This window comes from Elgaria multicarinata, chromosome 18 (assembly GCF_023053635.1).
Source record: "Elgaria multicarinata webbii isolate HBS135686 ecotype San Diego chromosome 18, rElgMul1.1.pri, whole genome shotgun sequence".
NCBI classification, from domain to species: domain Eukaryota; kingdom Metazoa; phylum Chordata; class Lepidosauria; order Squamata; family Anguidae; genus Elgaria; species Elgaria multicarinata.
The window spans coordinates 20,378,774-20,397,383 of NC_086188.1; the positions used below are offsets into that span (position 1 = coordinate 20,378,774).

Consider the following 18,610-nt stretch of genomic DNA (forward strand, 5'->3'; position numbering starts at 1 on the left):
TCACACCTGTAGCAGACCCCATAAACCTTCTTGGCAACCCTGCAAAGCTGGCCATGGGGTTGGGGGGTTAGGAGGAGCACCAAAGGACACCTCACCAGGGCAGTGCTTTTCCTAGGACCAGCTCTGATGTGACTGTTGTGATTTGATTCAGGGGCAAAATTGTCTCCAGCCGTTGCTGGGGGTGGGAGGCCAACTGACTATTCTGCTTAAAGGCCCATGTTCAGTGGCACATCCCTGTCTGCCATCCAGGCCCGTCTCGGATGCTGATGGCCCTTTTTAAAAACCCCAGGCTGCCATGAATCCACTAGGCTTTAAGGCAACCTTCCTCCCCAATGCTCGTATCCCTCCAGATGAATTGGACTGAAAGCTTTATCACACCAGCGTTATACTGTGCAGTCACTGCGAATTGCATGCAAAGGACTCAGAAGTTTTCCACCTTATAATCTGCTTTAATTGTGAAGGACTCCCGTGCATCCTGCCTTAATTGTGATATAAAGCCAAAAGATTTGCCGTATTTAGCTAGGGTGACCATATGAAATGAAGGCCAGGGCTCCTGTCTTTTTAACAGTTGCATAGAAAAGGGAATTTCAGCAGGTGTCATTGTTATATATGGAGAACCTGGTGAAATTCCCTTTTCATCACAACATTTAAAGCTGCAGGAGCTATACTAGTGACCAGATACAAAAGTGGGCAGGACTCCTGCAGTATGTCAGTAAGAATAAAAGAGAATTATTTTAAAATTATATGGAGGTGGTACCTAACCCCGGTTAGATTGAATAAGATAAATAATCAGCATTCAGCAAATTGTTGGAGAGGATGTGGGGGGAAAGGAACGTATTTACATATGTGGTGGGAATGCAAATATGTACAAAAATTGTGGAAGATGGTGTTTTTGGAGATTGAAGAAATTGTGGGAATGAAGATAGGAGGAACACCAAAAGTTGCATTACTGTCACTATTTGAAGATTTAAAATGTAAAAAAGAAATTAAGGAATTAATAATGAATTTGCTGACGGCAGCAAGATTGATTGTAGCTAGGAACTGGAAGATTCAAGGGGAATATTCTATTGAACAATGGTATAAAGAAGTATGGGACATAGCTATAAATGATAAATTGACTTGTAATATTAAATGGAGAAGAGGTATAGCTAAAACAAATGATTTTGAAGGAATTTGGAAACAGTTCCTAATTTTTGTGTTTTCTAAGGGAAGTGGGAAACTGCCAGCAGAAGAAAGTATGAGATTTTGGAATCAGGAATGAGATCCCTTGGTGGGGGGTGCACTTATATGTTAAGTTTGATTATGTTATTAGATATGATATTATGTATTCAATATTTACTCAACATTTATGTAGTATGTTGTTTTCTTTTTATTGTAATGCTGTATGTTTAAGTATTGTAGAAAATAAATAATAATAATAATAATAATAATAATAATAATAATAATAATAAAGGACTCCTGCAGCTTTAACTGTTGTGATGAAGAGGAAATTTCACCAGGGGCTGCATGCATAAAAATGACACCTGCTGAAATTCCCTTTTCAATGCAACTGTTAAAGGTACAGGAGCCCTGTCCTCCTTTTCATATGGTCACCCTAATTTAGCCCCTACTTTTTGAGCGTATGTTCCGAGCTGCTGCTGGGGTGCAGGAGCAGGATTTTAAAGAAATGCTTACATCTGCGTAAGCTTTAAAGACAAAGACACCAAAATTGGCACAGTAATAGATATTAGGGAGAGCTTTAAGCATACCAAATTTGAATTGGATTGGGTTATCCGTTGATTTTTTTGATTTTTTTTTTTTACATTTCCCCCCTTAAACGCACTTCCTGTTATGCAAAGGATTGTTGTCACCCGGTAGCAAAAACAACAACAATGGCAAAAGCTTAGCACTACGGGGATAATCCGAGGGAAGCAGGTACGTGGGATGAAGCTATGAAACTCCCATCATGCCCAGACAGCCCAGCCAATGGTTATGTGGCTGAGAATGATGGGAGATGGAGTCCAACATCTCTCACGAGTACCAGGCTAGGGAACGCTATCATAAGATGATGCAAGGTTTATTTATTTATTTATTTCATTTCATTTCTATACCGCCCAATAGCCTGGGCGGTTCACAAAAATTAAAACCATGAAGAGCATAATAAAACAACCAACAATTTTTAAAAACACAAATACAAAATACAATATAAAAAGCACGACCAGGATACAACCACACGGCAAAAATTGATAGGGGTTAAAATATGAAATTAAAACAGCAGTGTTTAAATTTAAGTTATTTTAGGTGTTAAAATACTGAGAGAATAAAAAGGTCTTCAGCTGGCGACGAAAGGAAAACAATGTAGGTGCCAAGCGAACCTCTCTGGGGAGCTCGTTCCACAGCCGGGGTGCCACAGCAGAGAAAGCCCTCCTCCTAGTAGCCACCTGCCTCACTTCCTTTGGCAGGAGCTCACGGGGAAGGACCCCTGTGGATGATCTTAAGGTCCGGGCAGGCACATATGCGAGGAGGCGTTCCTTCAGATAACCTTCAAATAGCAACAAAGTTGTTTCTTGGGGTAGCTCTAAAGTCACCAATGTGGTTCCTGTGGGCACTAAGATGCCCCAGCCCTTCTCTTCATGCCCACCAGGCTAAACAAAACATAAGCCAGCTGCACCGGTGTTCTAATTCCCACTGTGTTTTGAGACTTTTCCCCTTTATCAGGGGCCACTGAAACACCTAACATAGTGGTTCCCAAAGTGGGCGGTACCGCCCCCCTGGGGGCGGTGGGATTGCATAGGGGGCGTTAAGAGGAAAAGGGGCGGCAGGGGGGCGCTCGAGGTGGTCTCTCCAGAAGGTACTAAAATAGAGTAACTAGAGACCCCCAGGGAAAATCTCTAAATCTGTGCAAGTCCGTCTAAACCTTCTCTAAATCTGACCGGGAAATGGACGCCCCCTGCAGCTTTTCCAGGATGAAGTCTGAAGTCTCGAGCGCTTTGAGTCTATGAGATAGGCGGTGGGGGAGCGCTTTCGCGCCAGACCAGCCGAGGCCACGTGCGTCGCAGAGAAGGCGGCACCTTCGAAAAGGGCAGCTTCAAAGAGGCGGTGACTGGGCAGTTGCTTCCGAGAGGTGGTGGGGGCTGCAGCAAGCGAGGCTGCTTGGAAGCTGCTGCAGGAGGAGGTTTGCATTAGAAGAGCTGTTAATGGGAGCGATAAGAAATTCTCGTGACTTAAATTAGTCAGGATTAACTTAAATCCCCGTCACTTAAATGGGTCTACTCTCAGACTTACATTAGTGTTTACCCTCTGTTCTAATGGCAACCAATGGGTGCCGAGGGCACACAACTACAACGAGGTACAATATACTGAATAATATTAACAACAGTGTGTGTGTGTGTGAGATAGAAATCTCAATAATTTTTTGTGTCTTTTTGTTTCTTAATTTGCCATAAAGTTCTTTCCACAGAATAACAAAATGTCACAATGTTTTTTCAACTGACATAAATTTATTTCAATAGGCTTTCAATGTTCTTTCTAGGCTTTTTTTTTAACATCAAGTTCTTTCAATGGGCTTTTTTTAACATCAAGTTCTTTCCATAGGTTTTTTTACATAGATTTTTTTCGATAAGCTTTTAAACTTTTTTTAAACCTAATTTTCTTTCAGTAGGCTAAATATTTTTCAATAGGTTTCTTTAACATAGATTTCTTTCGATAAGCTTAGACTTTTTAAACATAATTTTCTTTCAATACACTAACATACTTTCAATAGGCATAGGTATTTTTCAATAGGCTTCTTTATGTTAAAAAAAGCCTATTGAAAGAAATTTATGTTAGTTCAAAAAACATTGTGACATTTTGTTATTCTGTCGAAAGAATTTTATGGCAAATTAAAAACAAACACAAAACCCCATTTATTGAGATTTCTACCACCCCGGTTGTTAATATTAGTCAGTATATTGCACCTCATTGTAGTTGTGTCCCCTCAGCACTCATTGGTTGTCATTAACTTATCAACTACTGCCTTCTTTAATTTTGTACTCTCTGTTCTAAACCACCTATTTGCTGTTGTGAGAGCATATCTCACACTACAACTTTTCTAGGAGCAGTTTGAGGTGTAAATACCAGATACAGCAGATGTCCTACTATAATGGACTTAAAACAGGGGAAATGGCTCTTAATAAAAGGGTCAAGTGTATTTGGTGACTGCATCACACAAGCACAGAAATTCGCTTGCAGCATCTCAAAAGACAGAAACAGTGTGGAGTCTAGGTTAGAGTATCAAACTAGGACTGGAGGAACCCAGGTTCAAACCTCCATCTCAGCCATAAAGCTCATTGGGGCAGTGACTATGTCTCAGCCTAACCTACATCACAGGGTTGTTGTGGTTCTCCTCCGTCCCATTTCAGTTAACCTCAAAGCTGTTGCCTTGAGCTCCCTGGGATAAAGATGGGGCATCAGTACAATAAACAAACAAACTATAAATAAAATAAATATAGCTCTTAAGGCTGCAAAGCTGATCTTGAAAGTGAATTCAAATGCTGCCTGATGACATTATAGATAGGTCTGCAGCATTCTGTATTCTAATCCCCCTGGGAGCTGTAGTGCTTTTAGAGTAGGTGTTCCATTTTTGGGATGCCACCTCTCAAACAATTAAGCTGGCCCAAGCTTTCTGGAGTATATTGGATTTGTATGGATAATTCAGTATGGGTATTAAGATGTTATGTAGAACAGGTTTGTCTGAATTGTGTGCTATGAAATCAGACCTGTGACCAAGGCTATGTTTGTGTGGGCACGTTGGTGAGCTTTGGGGGCTGGACATGTTGGTGGGGGTGCCTCCTTGGGGGTGGCTGTGTTGTCCTCCTTTTTGGTTTCCAAAATATGGTCACCCTACCTAAAACCCAGGGACCGAGCAGGAAAGAGCAGGAAATTCAGCTGCTCTGCCCATTTTATTGACACTTTGGTGATTTTAATTAAGCCTATGCACTTATTTTGACATTATTCCAATCATATTTAATGATTAAATTCTTTGTTTTAGATTAGAATAAAAATGACAGAAGCAGGAAAATCAAAAAAGAAATGTAGACAATATAGCTTGGGATATCTTAAGTATGGATTGATACCAGCACCAACAAACCAGCAGCTGCCCACGTGCCTGTTCTGCGAAAAGGTGTTTTCTAATGAGGCAATGGAGCCTTCCAGACTGCAAGGACATTTAAAGAACGCACATCCTGACTAGGCAGATAAGAACGTAACTTTTTTTCAATCACTTCGTGACAAATTTCAAAAGCGGCCAACACTGTTAAATACGATTCACAATGCTTCACAACAACAAACTGATGGTTTGCGTGAATCATACAACATCTCCTTGTTGATTGCTAAGTCAGGAAAGCCACATAAAATCGGTGAAGAACTCATCCTACCAGCAGTTAGTGAGATTCTGAGTACTGTTTTGCATAAGTCACCACATGATATAATGAAAATGATTCCTCTCAGCAACGATTCAGTGCAAAGACCCATCGATGAAATGGCTGAGAATGTGGAAGATACACTGTGCAGCACACTAAAGACAACAGAATTTGCATTACAGCTGGACGAGTCAACTTTACCAGGCAATGAATCTTTGCTTCTCGCTTATGTGCGTTTTATAAAAGACGGGAGTTTGGCTCAAGAGTTGTTATTTGCAAGGCAACTAAAAACCGATACTAAAGGGGAGTCAATATTTCGTGTGGTTGAGGAGTTCTTCAACGAAAAGGAAATTCCACTTAATCACATACTTGCTTGTGCAACTGATGGAGCACCATCAATGACTGGTCGCTACCGTGGGTGTGTTGCTTCCTTGAAAAAATCAGTGCCCAATATCTTTACTTGAAAAAATATTTACTTGAAATCTTTACTTGAAAAATCTTTACTTGAAAAAATCAGTGCCAAATATCTTTACTTGAAAAAATCAGTGCCAAATATCTTTACTATTCACTGTGTCATTCATCGCCAACATCTGGTTGCAAAAAACCTCAGTGGTCGCCTACACAATTCATTACACACTGTCATTACTGCAGTGAATAAAATTAAAGCCCAGGCTCTCAATGATCGACTATTCCGGGTGCTCTGTGCTGAGAATGATGAAGACTTTGAACGTTTGGTGCTTCATACTGAAGTTCGTTGGCTATCAAAAGGAAACTGTTTGAAACGCTTTTACAACCTTTTTGACACTGTTGTGGAGTTTTTTGAAGGCACGAATGCTTTGCTCAGTAATGACCTCAAAGAAATCAGGCATGACATTGCTTATTTGTCTGAACTATTTGCAGAGTTCAATGCAATGAATGTGCAGTTGCAAGGAAATGACACCAATCTTATTAAGGCCAAATCCGTCGTATCTACGTTTATTGCAAAGTTAACTCTATTCAAGCGCAATATAGGCCGTCGTGAGCTATACCAATTTCCAAGCTTGTCTGAGCTAGAACAGAAAGGCGGGATACAAGATGACGATCTGCAAGTTTATTGTGACCATTTAAATATGCTGCATGAAGATATGTCTGAGCGATTCAAGGATCTTCTTATGATGGAAATTCCAGACTGGGTGATAAATCCATTTTCAGATATTGAGGAAGTTGGAGTAGTGGAGGAAGAACTAATTGAGCTACAAAATGACATTGAGCTGAAGCCAAAGTTTAAGAAATCGTACCAGGAGTTTTGGTTACAGAAGGACATTTCTGATCGCTATCCTGCACTATGGAGAGTGGTTCAGAAGCTCCTGGTTGCATTTCCAACCTCATATTTGGTGGAACGTGGTTTTAGTGTGGTCTGCCTACTTCTTTCCAAACAAAGAAATCAACTCCAGATTACTAAACGTGGTGATTTAAGACTCATGTATCACTTCATCAAGCCCATCCATCACATTAAGAATTTACAGAATAGTGAGGTATTCTACCCTAGTTACTAAATGTGGTATCTAATATCCTTGCTTAATGACTATCAGACTTTGAAAAGATGATATCACTGGATCAAGTTCATCAATTATGTTCAATTGAATAAATAAACTAAAAAATGTAATTAGATTTTGAATAAATATTCAATTAATTGTTACTGTTTTGAATTTTATTGTTATTATCTTCCTTAGTGGGTCGTCGAAAACCACTATTCTGAATAATGATTTTTATAGGGTAGGGTAGGGGGGCACTGGGCATGAGTTTGTGGAACCAAGGGGGCGGTGACCTGAAAAAGTTTGGGAACCACTGCAATGTGTTTGTCACATTTCCCCCTCCCCCGGTCTTGAATCCCCCCCCCCAATACATACTGTATAAAAAACTTGGGACTCAATAATACTCCAATGCACTTTCATAGTCCATGAAAGCTGATGCCAAAATAAATGTGTTCGTCTTTAAGGTGTTAGAAGACTTTGCTTTTTGGTGCACTAAACTAATATGGCTACTACCTAGAACTTATTCAGATATATTGCCCATCTTAGCCCAAGGGCTATTGGGGCAGGTAGCAAAGAGCTCCACCCCCTCCTTCCTGCGGAACAGAATGACAAAAGAAGCAGCTTTAGACCAGATCAGAGGTTGCTCATCTGGCCCAGTATTGCCTACTCTGGATGGCAGCAGCCCCCAGGGTTTTGGCGGGGGCGGGCGGGCGGGCTTCCCTATCCTTTAAACTGGAGCTGCTATGGATTAAACCTGCATGCAAAGATGTTGCGTTCATTTTGCTCTGGTTTCTTAACTTCATCCTGAGTTCTGCAGCCTGGACGGATCAGGAATTCGTCAACCAGCTCAGAGCCTAATTTTGGCAAGGTTGCAAGGAAAGGAATTCCGTTACGGACAAGGAATAATAACCCCTTTCTGGTTATTACGAGGGCATCCTGGGCAGATTTCGTTAGAAGTCACGACAGGGTACATGTTGGACTAACGCCAATTAGGGCTTTGTAGATGGTAACCAGCACCTGGAATTATACCTGGAAGAGAACGGGATAGTGCCATCCCCCCTCCCCCTAGATGTGTTGAACTGCAAGCCCCATCATTCCCAGCCAATAGAAGCATTGGCCATGCTGGTGGGGAAAGATGGGCATTGCAGCATCCCAACACACCTGGAGGGCACCAGGTTGGGGAAGGCTGCTCTACAGCAAGGCCCAACAACTCACGATCTTAAGCACCCGAACTGTAGAAAGGTAACAGCAGACAATGGATAAAGGCAATTTTATTGTTTAATGCACAGTTGATGAGGATTTGGGGACCTGAACATGTTTCCCAGCATGCCGTGCTCCCCAAGCCTGATGGGACGTTACCTATCCACCCTCGGCACCGAGAGCTTTCAGCAGAGGGCTTCATCCTGTCCCATGCAGGCGGGGTGCTGCTGCAGGGAAAATACGACGGCTTGTTCTGGGCACAGGGCATGAGCGGCGGCTGGAGAAAGCCAGAGTGCTAGCCGGGAGGCCTCTGCTAATGAGCGGTGAGCTACTGAAGCTCAGTAAACCGGCCGGCCGGCCAGCCACAGAGTAATCCCTGGACAGAAGTGGGGCTGGGACATGGCTTTGCCCCACAAGAAGTGCTTACCATGAGCCAGAACTCAGGTGCAGCTTCTTCCAGACTTTTTGTTATGCCTATTCCCTCGAAAACCCGCCTTGTGTTGGGGCTGCGTGGAGTCCGCTTAAAAAAGAAGTAAAATCCAGCTCCTGGAACGGTAAAAATTGGATTCTGGAATCTGTATAAATAATGCCAATGTACCTGATTTCTCTGATTTTGCCTATCTTACTGGTTCTGTTATCTTGCATAACCTTTTTCTGGTGGTAGTTTGGGGGCTGAAGAGCTAAAGTGTTCCACGTGAACCACTGCAAACCTCCTGGCCTCTGGAGACTTCTAGCATGCATCGTCTGGGTGCTTTGAACTATGCCTGTTCGTCAGTGAGGGACAGAAAACCATTTTTTTTTTTAAAAAAGGAGGCAGGTTCTGTAGATCCTGCCATGCGCGCGTTCATCTGTCCACACTCGGCACCAAGAGCTTTCAGACCTGCTGCGGCATTTGCAGGGCTGTGTGTTTGCTCCTGGAGAGCAGAGTAGCCGAAGAATGTGGCAGAGACTAAAGAATCCACCGCTTTTGTTTTTAAAGCAAGTTTCTGTCCCTCATTGTTGTGAAGAGATACTTGGAAGCAGCTGGATCAGGATGGACAATTCCAGATGTTTTTGGCCTAGAACTTCCATGATCCCTCATCCTTGGTTATACTTTCCAGGGCTGATGGGAGTTGTAGGCCAAAACATCTGGAGGCCCACAAGGTGCCCACCCCTGATGGAGAGGATGCCTTGCTGGAAGTCTTAAGAGGCTGCAAGTTCCGAACGCCAGCAGTCTCTCACGCCTTGCCGACACACACAACCCCTGCAGTTTTCAAAGGCACCCAGATTTACAGTTCGCTGCCCTTCGCCCCTTTCCTCTCTGCCGCCTGTTCTCTCTGGGATTCTTCTGAGGCAGGCAGAGGCTTCGCGGGGGCAAGCTGGAACTCTTCCGGAACAGGTGAGTCGCGCGTCTCCTTCCGGTAGAACCCCAACTCTTTCACCAGCCGGTTGATCTCTTCCCGGGACATTTCAGCCAATGGAATTCTCTGCAAAATAAATGCAGGCGCCGGGGCTCACCACGGATCCTTGGCACGTGGCTACAAACTGCGGCAAGCCGGCCTGGCCTGGCCTCAGGGCATGCTAGGTGCTGCGCAGCCAGCTCTGCCTGAGACCCGAGCAAGGCTGAAATTTTGGAGGTGGACTCCAGAAGAAAAGCCCCTTTTTTCTTCTTAGAAGAAAAAAAGCATGTAGAATTCTCCCCCTTTGGCCTAATTTATACGGCAACTTTTAGGGTTTAATCCTACGCATGTTTAGACAGGCAAGAGTCCCACCTTTGGATATCTTCCGCATCTTGGATAGCTCATTTAGAGTTCTGAAGGGTTCTGAACGAAACTCGAAGTGGATTCGCAGCCCCACTGACATCGGAGCCACCAGCCTCCACTGGAATTCATTCTAATGTAGGTAAAACATCACTGGCTGCACACAAGAGGAAGGCTTGGGGGAACCTCAATCTTTGCAATCGGACAAAAAAAGGTAAGGAGAAAACCTCCAAGGGGGCAGCCATCCCCCGCCCCACCGGCCACAAATATCCCACTGCGTAGTCCGCATGCCCAGTGGCCACAGCACGGTGAAAGGGGAAGTGAGACAAAGCATTTCTTCACAAGGCTTTCATTGCATGTTCATGATTCGTCACTCATGGAAGTTTGCCGGTCCTTTACACGACATCATCAACTTCCAAAGTATGACCTGCACTTTCTGACTTTCTCCTGCTTTCAAAAGATCAGCATTAACCGATAAGGGACGTTAATCCAATATAGCGGCAGTGTGTAATAACGGTGTTGTGCTATAATCACAGCACCATCTAGTGACTGTAAAATGAAACCTATGGAACTGAATTGAGAAAGGAAGTCATACTCAATTCAAAGCACATGTCTGCCCAAGTAATTGAGCCGATTGTAATCCTGCAAAGAACCTGGAAGCAGAAAGCCACGGTAAGGAGGCAGGATTTCAGCGTCATGTCATGTACTCCAAAGAAAAGAAGGGTAAGAAATAGAACAGAACATCTTGAAGGCTCTCCCATACTAGAGGCATTCAAGAGGCAGCAGGGATGCTTTAGGGTGGATTCCTGCACTGAGCAGGGGTTGGACGCGATGGCCTTAGGCCCCTTCCAACTCTACTATTCTATGATTCTATGAAGGGGAGTGCAACATTTTGTGCCAGGTCCCACTTGTTTGCTTAACGCCATTCACACAGTTTCTACTGGCAGTTTCTAATGGTGTCAAGCTTTGCGTGGCATGGCCGTAAAATGGGTTACAGTGGATGCACGCAGTGGAGGCTGGTGGCTCCGATGTCAGTGGGGCAGTGAATCCGCTCTGGGTTTCAGTCAGAACTCTAAGAAGCTATCCTTCGCCAACTTTAGAGTACTGCCTGATTTGGATTGAAACCCAAGTGGATTCACTGCCCCACTGACATCGGAGTCACCAGCCTCCACTGCCTGCAAGAGTTCAGCATTCTGTCTTACCTGCAACTCTTCATACTTAAAGTTGAGCAGCACCAGTTCGGGATCCGCTCCAGCCAGGTGTTTCAGGACAAGGTTGTGGCTGGAAGAGATCGTTAAGGAACCTGACAGGCTGGAGTTATGGGAGGGGTGGCAACAGCGCTGCCGTTTTCTTCTTCTTCTTCCTATGCCAGCCGGGAAGTTGAACAAATCAGTACTTCGGCCTCAGGCAGACTTCTCCAATCCCAATGCCCACCCAATGTGTTGGACTACAACTCCTATTATCCCCAGCCAGCACAGCCAATTGGGGATGGTAGGGGTTGTAGTCCAACACAACAGGAGCACCGCCAGGTTGGGGGAGGTTGGCTCAAAGGTACTGCAGGATCTGTCGGCTTTAGGTTCCTAGGGCAGAGACGGAGAATTGCAGGATGTTCCTTTTAAAAGGCTGTTTTGCATTTTGGACCACCATGCTGGAGTCAATACACGCCCCCCCCCCATTCCCACCCCTCTGCCCCTGTTGTTAGCATGGAGTCACGGCTGCCCCAGACAGCCCCATGCCAACAACTGGTGCAGAGCTAGAAAGTATTTATGGAATAAAAGTCCTAGGTCTTTTATAAAAGTCCTAGGTCAGCTTCCTTTTGTATCACGGACTGTTTTCTCACGGCACAAGGCAGGAGACGCCACCCTTCCTTCGCATCTAAACAGGGCCCTGCTGGATCAGGCCGAGGGTCCACCCCGTTTCCCATAGAGGCCGGCTAGAGGCCGCCCTGTCCTGCTTGGGGACTCTTCAGGGGCAAGAACCCGACTCCCAGGGCCGTCCCCCAATAACCGTCTATTTGGAAACATACGTCTTCTGAGCCTCGTAAACCATGATCCAAGTTAAAACAATATATAATTTAAAAGCAGCGTCAATGAAGGTGCTCCTTACCTTCTAGCCTTCAGAAGACCATTGGCTCCTAGGGGGAAAAGCAGAGAAAAGGGGGCATTAGTGGCAGAGCACTGGAATTTCTCTGTGCCCCACCGTCCCACCTCCCTCAAGGAGGGGTGCAGCCCTGCCTGTGAAGGGCGGAGGGCTGAGAGAGGCCAAACCTTTACTTACCGGGACGATGGGGGCAGCAAAGGCAGGGAGAGGAAAGGAGGGGGCTGGACTCGTGTCCATCGGTTCCTAGGACGACAAGGAGAGAAATGTACAGTTAATGACAGGGACCCAGACGATCCCTGTACCCCCCACAGCCCCACATGGCCTACGGAGCTCCAGCCCTGCCTGTCGAGGCAGAGCTGAGCCAGGTTGAATTCTTCCTTACCTGAGGGGGGGAAGACGAAAGGACAAAGGTGGCGGGTCGGATTAGGGAAGGTCGGAGGGAGGGCGCAGGGGAGGTATCCATGGGGACCTAGGACGAAAAAGAAAAATGCAGTTAATAGGAGGGCAGCAGGTGACCTCTGCAGCCCTCAATCCCGCACCCCTTAAGGCCCTGCCTGTCCAGGAAGAGCGGAGGCAGGGTCAACATTTCCTTACCTGAGGGGGGGAAGACCAGGGAGGGAAGAAGGTGGCAGGTAGGATGAGGGAAGGACGGAGGGAGGGTGGGGGAGTCGTATCCATTGGCTCCTAGGACGAGAAAGAGAAAGGTGTGACATTAATTGGAGGGCCCCAGCCGTCCCCTGCACCCCACCCTCCCGCCTGCCTTAGGGAGGGGGGCAGACTTTGGCCTGGAGGGCCTCAGCAAGGGGCACTCTTAGCAAGGGGGCGTCCTCCCCCCTGGCCCTGTCCTCCTCCTGTTCCCCTCAGCCCTCCAAACCCAGGGACCACCCCTCCAGTCCCTGATCTCCCCCCTCTCCTCGCTCTGGCCTCCTCCCTCCACCCTCACTGGGCATGGGCCCCTCCTTACCGGCCATGCTTGTTTCCTCCACGCCATCCTTGTTTGCTATGAACGTGGAGATTCCGCGCCAGGCCAACGGTCTCCTGCAGCGTCTTTTGGAACTCTCCGTCATCATGGAAGCTAGAAGGCGGCCATTGTGACAGTGCCATGGGCCAGGCCCAACTGAGCTGGCGAACTGGGACCTCGAAGCCAGCACCTGTGAACTGGCCTTCAGGACTCGAGCAGGGAGGGTCTCCTGGGATAGGGAGGAGAGTCTCCGGGTTTGAAAGAGGTGGATGAATCCACCGGATTTCACATTGGAAAAGGAGCTGAGACGTAGGAGAATTTGGTGGAAGTTTGCAAATCACTCGAAAATGCCCTGTTCCAGCCCCTGAAGCCAAGCATGAAGGGGAGCACGTGTTCTCCGAAAATGCCAGCAAAGTCCCGAACTTGTGTTTGGGAAACGTGCACTTGAAGAAAGGCACTCTGTTTTTAATGCCCTCTCTTGAAGACTCCCATTTTCATGTTATATACAATGAAGGAAAAATGCACCCTTTTGAGAAATGCACCCAGAAATGCACTTTCCCCATTTGAAGAAACCCAGAGAAAGAAAAGGCCCAAGTCAGAAGAGGGGCACGCGGAACCCAGCTCTGAAGTGACGTCTGGAGAATGTCGGTGACTCCCAAGATCTCTGGTGCTCCATCCCTAAAAGGCCGCGGTGATTCATCCCGACACGTTGTGGCGACAACTCGGAGTTCTCGTCCGTTGTGGACCTGGAGGGCTGGGCAGGCTGTACGTTGCATGGTTTCAGCATCTGGCTCTTTTCAGAGTTTAATCAGGTGTTTGTGAATAAAGAAATTCACAGAACAAACAGGTGTATGCACATTTACTCTGCATGATTTAAAATGCTGCAGAGTCTAAGGCCATAGCTAGACCTAAGGTTTATCCCTGGATTGTCCTGGGGTCAAACCTGTTCACCAAGGTGACACACAGGAGATCCAGTGCTCAGGCAGGGGCGAACCCTGGATGATCCCAGGATAAACCTTAGGTCTAGCTGTGGCCTATGTCTCCTTGGGGCAGAAGTTCACGGAGAATGCTCTTTGCACCTGGAGGCCAGAGCACACCTGTGCCTGCAGCCCCAGCACAGCTTGAATCTTTTCCTTGCAAAGGGGGAACCTGTGGAATTGCTGTGGGGCAGGCTGTGCTGGGACAGGGCTGGGAAACAGAGCAAGAGAATTCCCTTGGAGCAGTGGAGGTGAAGATGGTCAGAGGGAGGGAGGGATTTGTGTGCCCCCAATTCCTTCTCTTCCGAGAGCATCCTTGGGGCTCAGATCTGCTCGGAGCAAGTCATCCAGTGCCTGGAAGAACGTGCCCCCATTTCTAGGCAGGTGTGTTTAGCGGTTTTATTCCTTTCTCAAAGGCAGGCAGTCTGCACATGCACATTCACCCACTGAATTCCTCCAGGTTGGGGCTGACAAGGTGTGATGGCATGGGATGCTGCGACCTTGATGAAGCTAAGCGGGTCTAGGCCTGGTCAGTTTCTGGAAGGGTGACTACCAGGGAACCCCATGTACATTGATTCCTGCATTGAGCAGGGGGTTGGACTCGATGGCCTTGTAGGGCCCTTCCAACTCTATGATTCTATGTCCTCCGCAAGAGATCCTGGGTGGGCAAATATCCTGGGCCGTTCTCCCAATCTGGGTGACCTTGCCCTTTTCTAACATCGTAAGAAGAGCCCTGTTGAATCAGACCAAGGGTCCATCTAGTCCAGCACTCCCTTCACACCTTGGCAAACCAGCCACCGGCCAAGGATGAACAAGCAGGACAGGGTGCAACAGCACCCTCCCAGGAACTGGTGTATACTGGCTTCCTGCCTCGGATATTGGAGGTGGCACATTGCTGTCAGGACTAGCAGCCATGGATAGCCTTCCCCTCCAGCAATTGACACCCCCCCCCCCAAAAAAAAACCCTTTAATGCCATCCAAGCTGGTAGCCATCCCTATATCTTGTGGTAGTGAGTTCCAGAGTTTAACTATGCACCGTTCTTTTTCTGAATTTATTCCTGCAGATCTCGAACCCCTGGTGGCGGATGGCTTGAGGGTCCCTCTCAGGGTGGAAGTGAGATTATGGTGGTGGACAAAGGAGCTCTGGCTCTCATGTGCTTTTGCTGTTCCTTCCGCAAGGAAGCATCCGTGCGCACTGGGCATGGGAGACGGACAGGCACAGCCCCGCCAGCGGGAACCCAGCCGGCCCAAGCGCCAGTACAATCAGGCCTCTGGATCCCGAGCATCGTAGGTCCATCAGGTGCTGCCACAGAAGGGCTAGTGGTCGCGCTGGGAAGTAGTTAGGGTGACACTATGGAAAGGAGGACCGGGCTCCTGTATCTTTAACAGTTGTATTGAAAAGGGGATTTCAGCAGGTGTCCAGAATCAGCTGCATCTCTGTCCTATTCCAAGGCTTTGAAAGCTCAGCGTGAGTCAGTGCATTTCTCACTAAGGGCAGTTAGTGGCCCCACCCCCGCCATGCTCAGTGTATCCTTGGACACTTTAGAGAAGGCCGCGCGGGGGCACGGAGAGGAAGGAAGACGGGCTTCAGTGGGGTGTGTGAATGACCCTGGGCTAATCTCCCCCTGCAGCCCTCTCAGTACGGAAGAGGGATGCTCCTGAAGGTTCCCGCCTCCACGGCCGCCACTCACGGGGCACACGCCACTGTTGGTTACTGCAAGTACAGGAGCGTTGTTGCGTGAGCCCGTGTGCGACATTAGGCCACCCCCACATGTGTAGGGGTAGGAGTGGGCGGGGCTAGGCAGGTGACGTTTAGATGTGCTCTCCTCAGCATTGCGCACTGCCGCGTCACAGCTGGCTACGGGGCAAATGCGTATGTTTTTAATGACTCAGGAGCCATGCGCACGAGCGCAGACACGCAGCAACACATGGGCGCCTCTACCTCTGCTGTGTTTCTGGGAAGGAACATGCGCTCCAGCGCAGAGCTATGCTTGTATTCAAAAAACAAGAAGAAAGACACTCGGTGGTGAAACACACCGATCCCCATCCCAAATATGTCGTGGAAATAGGGGAAGGGACACAACAAAAGCCATCAGGGATGTTCCGGTGTTTCATAGAATCATAGAACAGCAGAGTTGGAAGGGGCCTTCAAGGCCATGGAATCCAACCCCCTGCGCAGTGCAGGAATCCTCCTTGAAGCATCCCTGACAAGCTGCCTCTTGAAGGGCCTCCAGTGTGGGAGAGCCCACGACCTCCTGAGGTCATTGGTTGCATTGCTGGTCGGGCTTCGCTTTCCTGTTTTTGACACCCTTTGCTTCTTTCCGAGGCGCGTCTGCAGGGAGTGCGCGGTGTCCTGTTTTTCTTCCTTGTTCCCTTGATTTTCAGCCGGAGCAAATTCCCCTGTGCTCCCCTCAGAAATGGCACGGCATCCCCTTGATGTCAGGAGAGTCCTGAAGGTTTATAGAGGCAGAGCCACACCTCTTTGTCAGACAAATGCCCTGTTGGGGGTCATTCCGTCCTGCGGCTTTGAGACAGAAGGTTTCCAATGCCGCTCGGAGGAGACGGCTAAAGGCTTGTCTTTGCCTAGCCTACGCCTGCCTTGAGTGCTCTTAAGCCACCAATGTCTTTGCCCATCCCACAAGAGCAGCCAATGACCTCAGCAGCTTTCCCCCCTTGATCTTCCGCTGCCTGAGATTCGTAGCGCAGCTCCCTGTTCAAACCGTAGCACCGGAGCTGGGCAGACGGGGGCAGAGTTGGCAGGGGGGCTGTGATTTGGAGGGGGGCTACTCCGAGTCCCCCTGGGCAAAGTGGCTTGATTTTTCTGTTGCCGATGATGAATTTGCCCAAAGAAAAGCACGTGAAGCATTTCGGAGTGTGAAGAAGTCGTGGCTTATATACCTCTTGCATAAAAGCGCTTCCGTTAGCTTTTTCATAAATCATTCGAGGTCATACGTGTTTAGAACTGATAAAAAAAGGACTTCATGAGCAGTTTGACATGGGGCCTACATTTCCCGTCTGTCCCGGGCCTACGGCCAGCTTTGCCCAGCCCGGCGTAGCACCTTTGCTAAACATTGCGAGCTCGGCTTCTGTGCCTCTGCGGTGGCGGCCTGCGGATGGCATGTCTTCCCAGCCATGAAGCAGCTACTACTCTTTTGGATCCTGCCCTAAAGGGTCAAGCTTTGGGATGTCCAACCTGATGTACTGTTTTCACGCACAAGAGAAAAGACTGTTGGTCACTTACCAAAAAGGGATATCTTTGAGTATGCGAAACAGTACATCAGGGCCACACCCTAACCTCAGATTTAATATTTCCACTTCTTTCTCCATTAGTCCAACTTCACCTGATGCACCGTATCCAGTTCTGGGCATTATAATTTAAGAAGGATGTGTTAGCAGAAGTCTCTCCATTTTTAACAGGAAACTGTAAAGTAGCCATCATATTGCAGGCAAAATGTCAGAATGTCATGTATGCGAAAATATCTCCTTGTGTGCATCCTTGCATCTGTCTTATCTAATATAAACAAGAGCTCCGGCTCCAGTCCTCCTGTGTCAAAGTTAACTTTTTGTAACTTACTGTAAGGCCAAAGGTATTGTTTATAGAACAGAGAGAATTGTTTAGCATAATTAGCTATGCCCCAGTGTTATGTTCTGATTGGTTTATGCTGCTACTGGGCCCTGCCCCTTGCAGGCTTCAAATGCTGTGCTGAATTCCCAATGTCTTTGTCTGATTGCTCCCTTTGAAGAGACCAGACCTTGATTACTAATCAATAAAGCGCTTTCGAACCCTCTGTCGCTGGAATGGTGGAGTCTTGCTTAGGGGCTGTTTGGATTTCGTCCCTGGGTGAAAGAACCTTGATCTAACAAATGGCGCCTGACTCGGATGTAACCCAGAGTCGGATCTGTGCCTGCCAGTGGAACGAAGGCCTAGATTGAGGGAGCGATCGCCAAGAGATTTCTCTTGCCTCTAGTAGGTTGAATCGTGCACTGTGCAGACATGGAGACCGAATTGACGGGACCATTCGAGTCAAGGTTACAAAACCGACTCCACCCCGACAGATGGAAGGGAACAGGCAACAACAAATTGCAATCAGACGTGATAAGAAAGGGCGAAGACGGTAGGCTGACCATATGACCCGGATTTGCCCGGATATGTCCGGATTTTTGTTGTAAACCGGCCGATCCGGGTGGGGGAGGGGAAATCCAGGTTTTTTGCAAAGAGCAGCTCTAATGGGAATTAACAAAAATACTTATAACTCCGTCATTTTTTAAGATAAAGACATGAAACTTGGCACAATGGTAGCTCTTAGGAAGGGCTTTAGTCATACCAAATTTGAAACAGATCTGTTCATCCACTGATTTTTTAGGAATTTTTTAAAAATTAAGGTTTTAAAATTATTATTTTTTAAATCGTCATTTTTAAAGATAAAGAGATGAAACTTTGCACCATGAAAGGACTTAGGTAGAGCTTTAGCCACACCAAATTTAAAACAGATCTGTTCATCCATTGATTTTTTAGGAATTTTTTAAAAATTGAGGTTTTAAAATTATTATTTTTAAAATCATCATTTTTAAAGATAAAGAGATGAAACTTTGCACCATGAAAGGACTTAGGTAGAGCTTTAGCCACACCAAATTTAAAACAGATATGTTCATCCATTGATTTTTTAGGAATTTTTTAAAAATTGAGGTTTTAAAATTATTATTTTTAAAATCATCATTTTTAAAGATAAAGCGATGAAAC

At 46.9% G+C, this 18,610-nt stretch overlaps 1 protein-coding gene across 1 annotated transcript; it reads right to left on the minus strand.

Annotated features, from left to right (window-relative positions):
- Nucleotides 1-8,983: 8,983 nt before the first annotated feature.
- On the minus strand, nt 8,984-11,105 carry LOC134410678 (selenoprotein M-like; the record flags this gene model as incomplete). Its single annotated transcript, XM_063144082.1, has 2 exons — nt 8,984-9,558; nt 11,034-11,105. Coding segments are annotated over 2 exons (270 nt in total), but the record flags the coding sequence as incomplete, so codon positions are not given.
- Nucleotides 11,106-18,610: the final 7,505 nt, after the last annotated feature.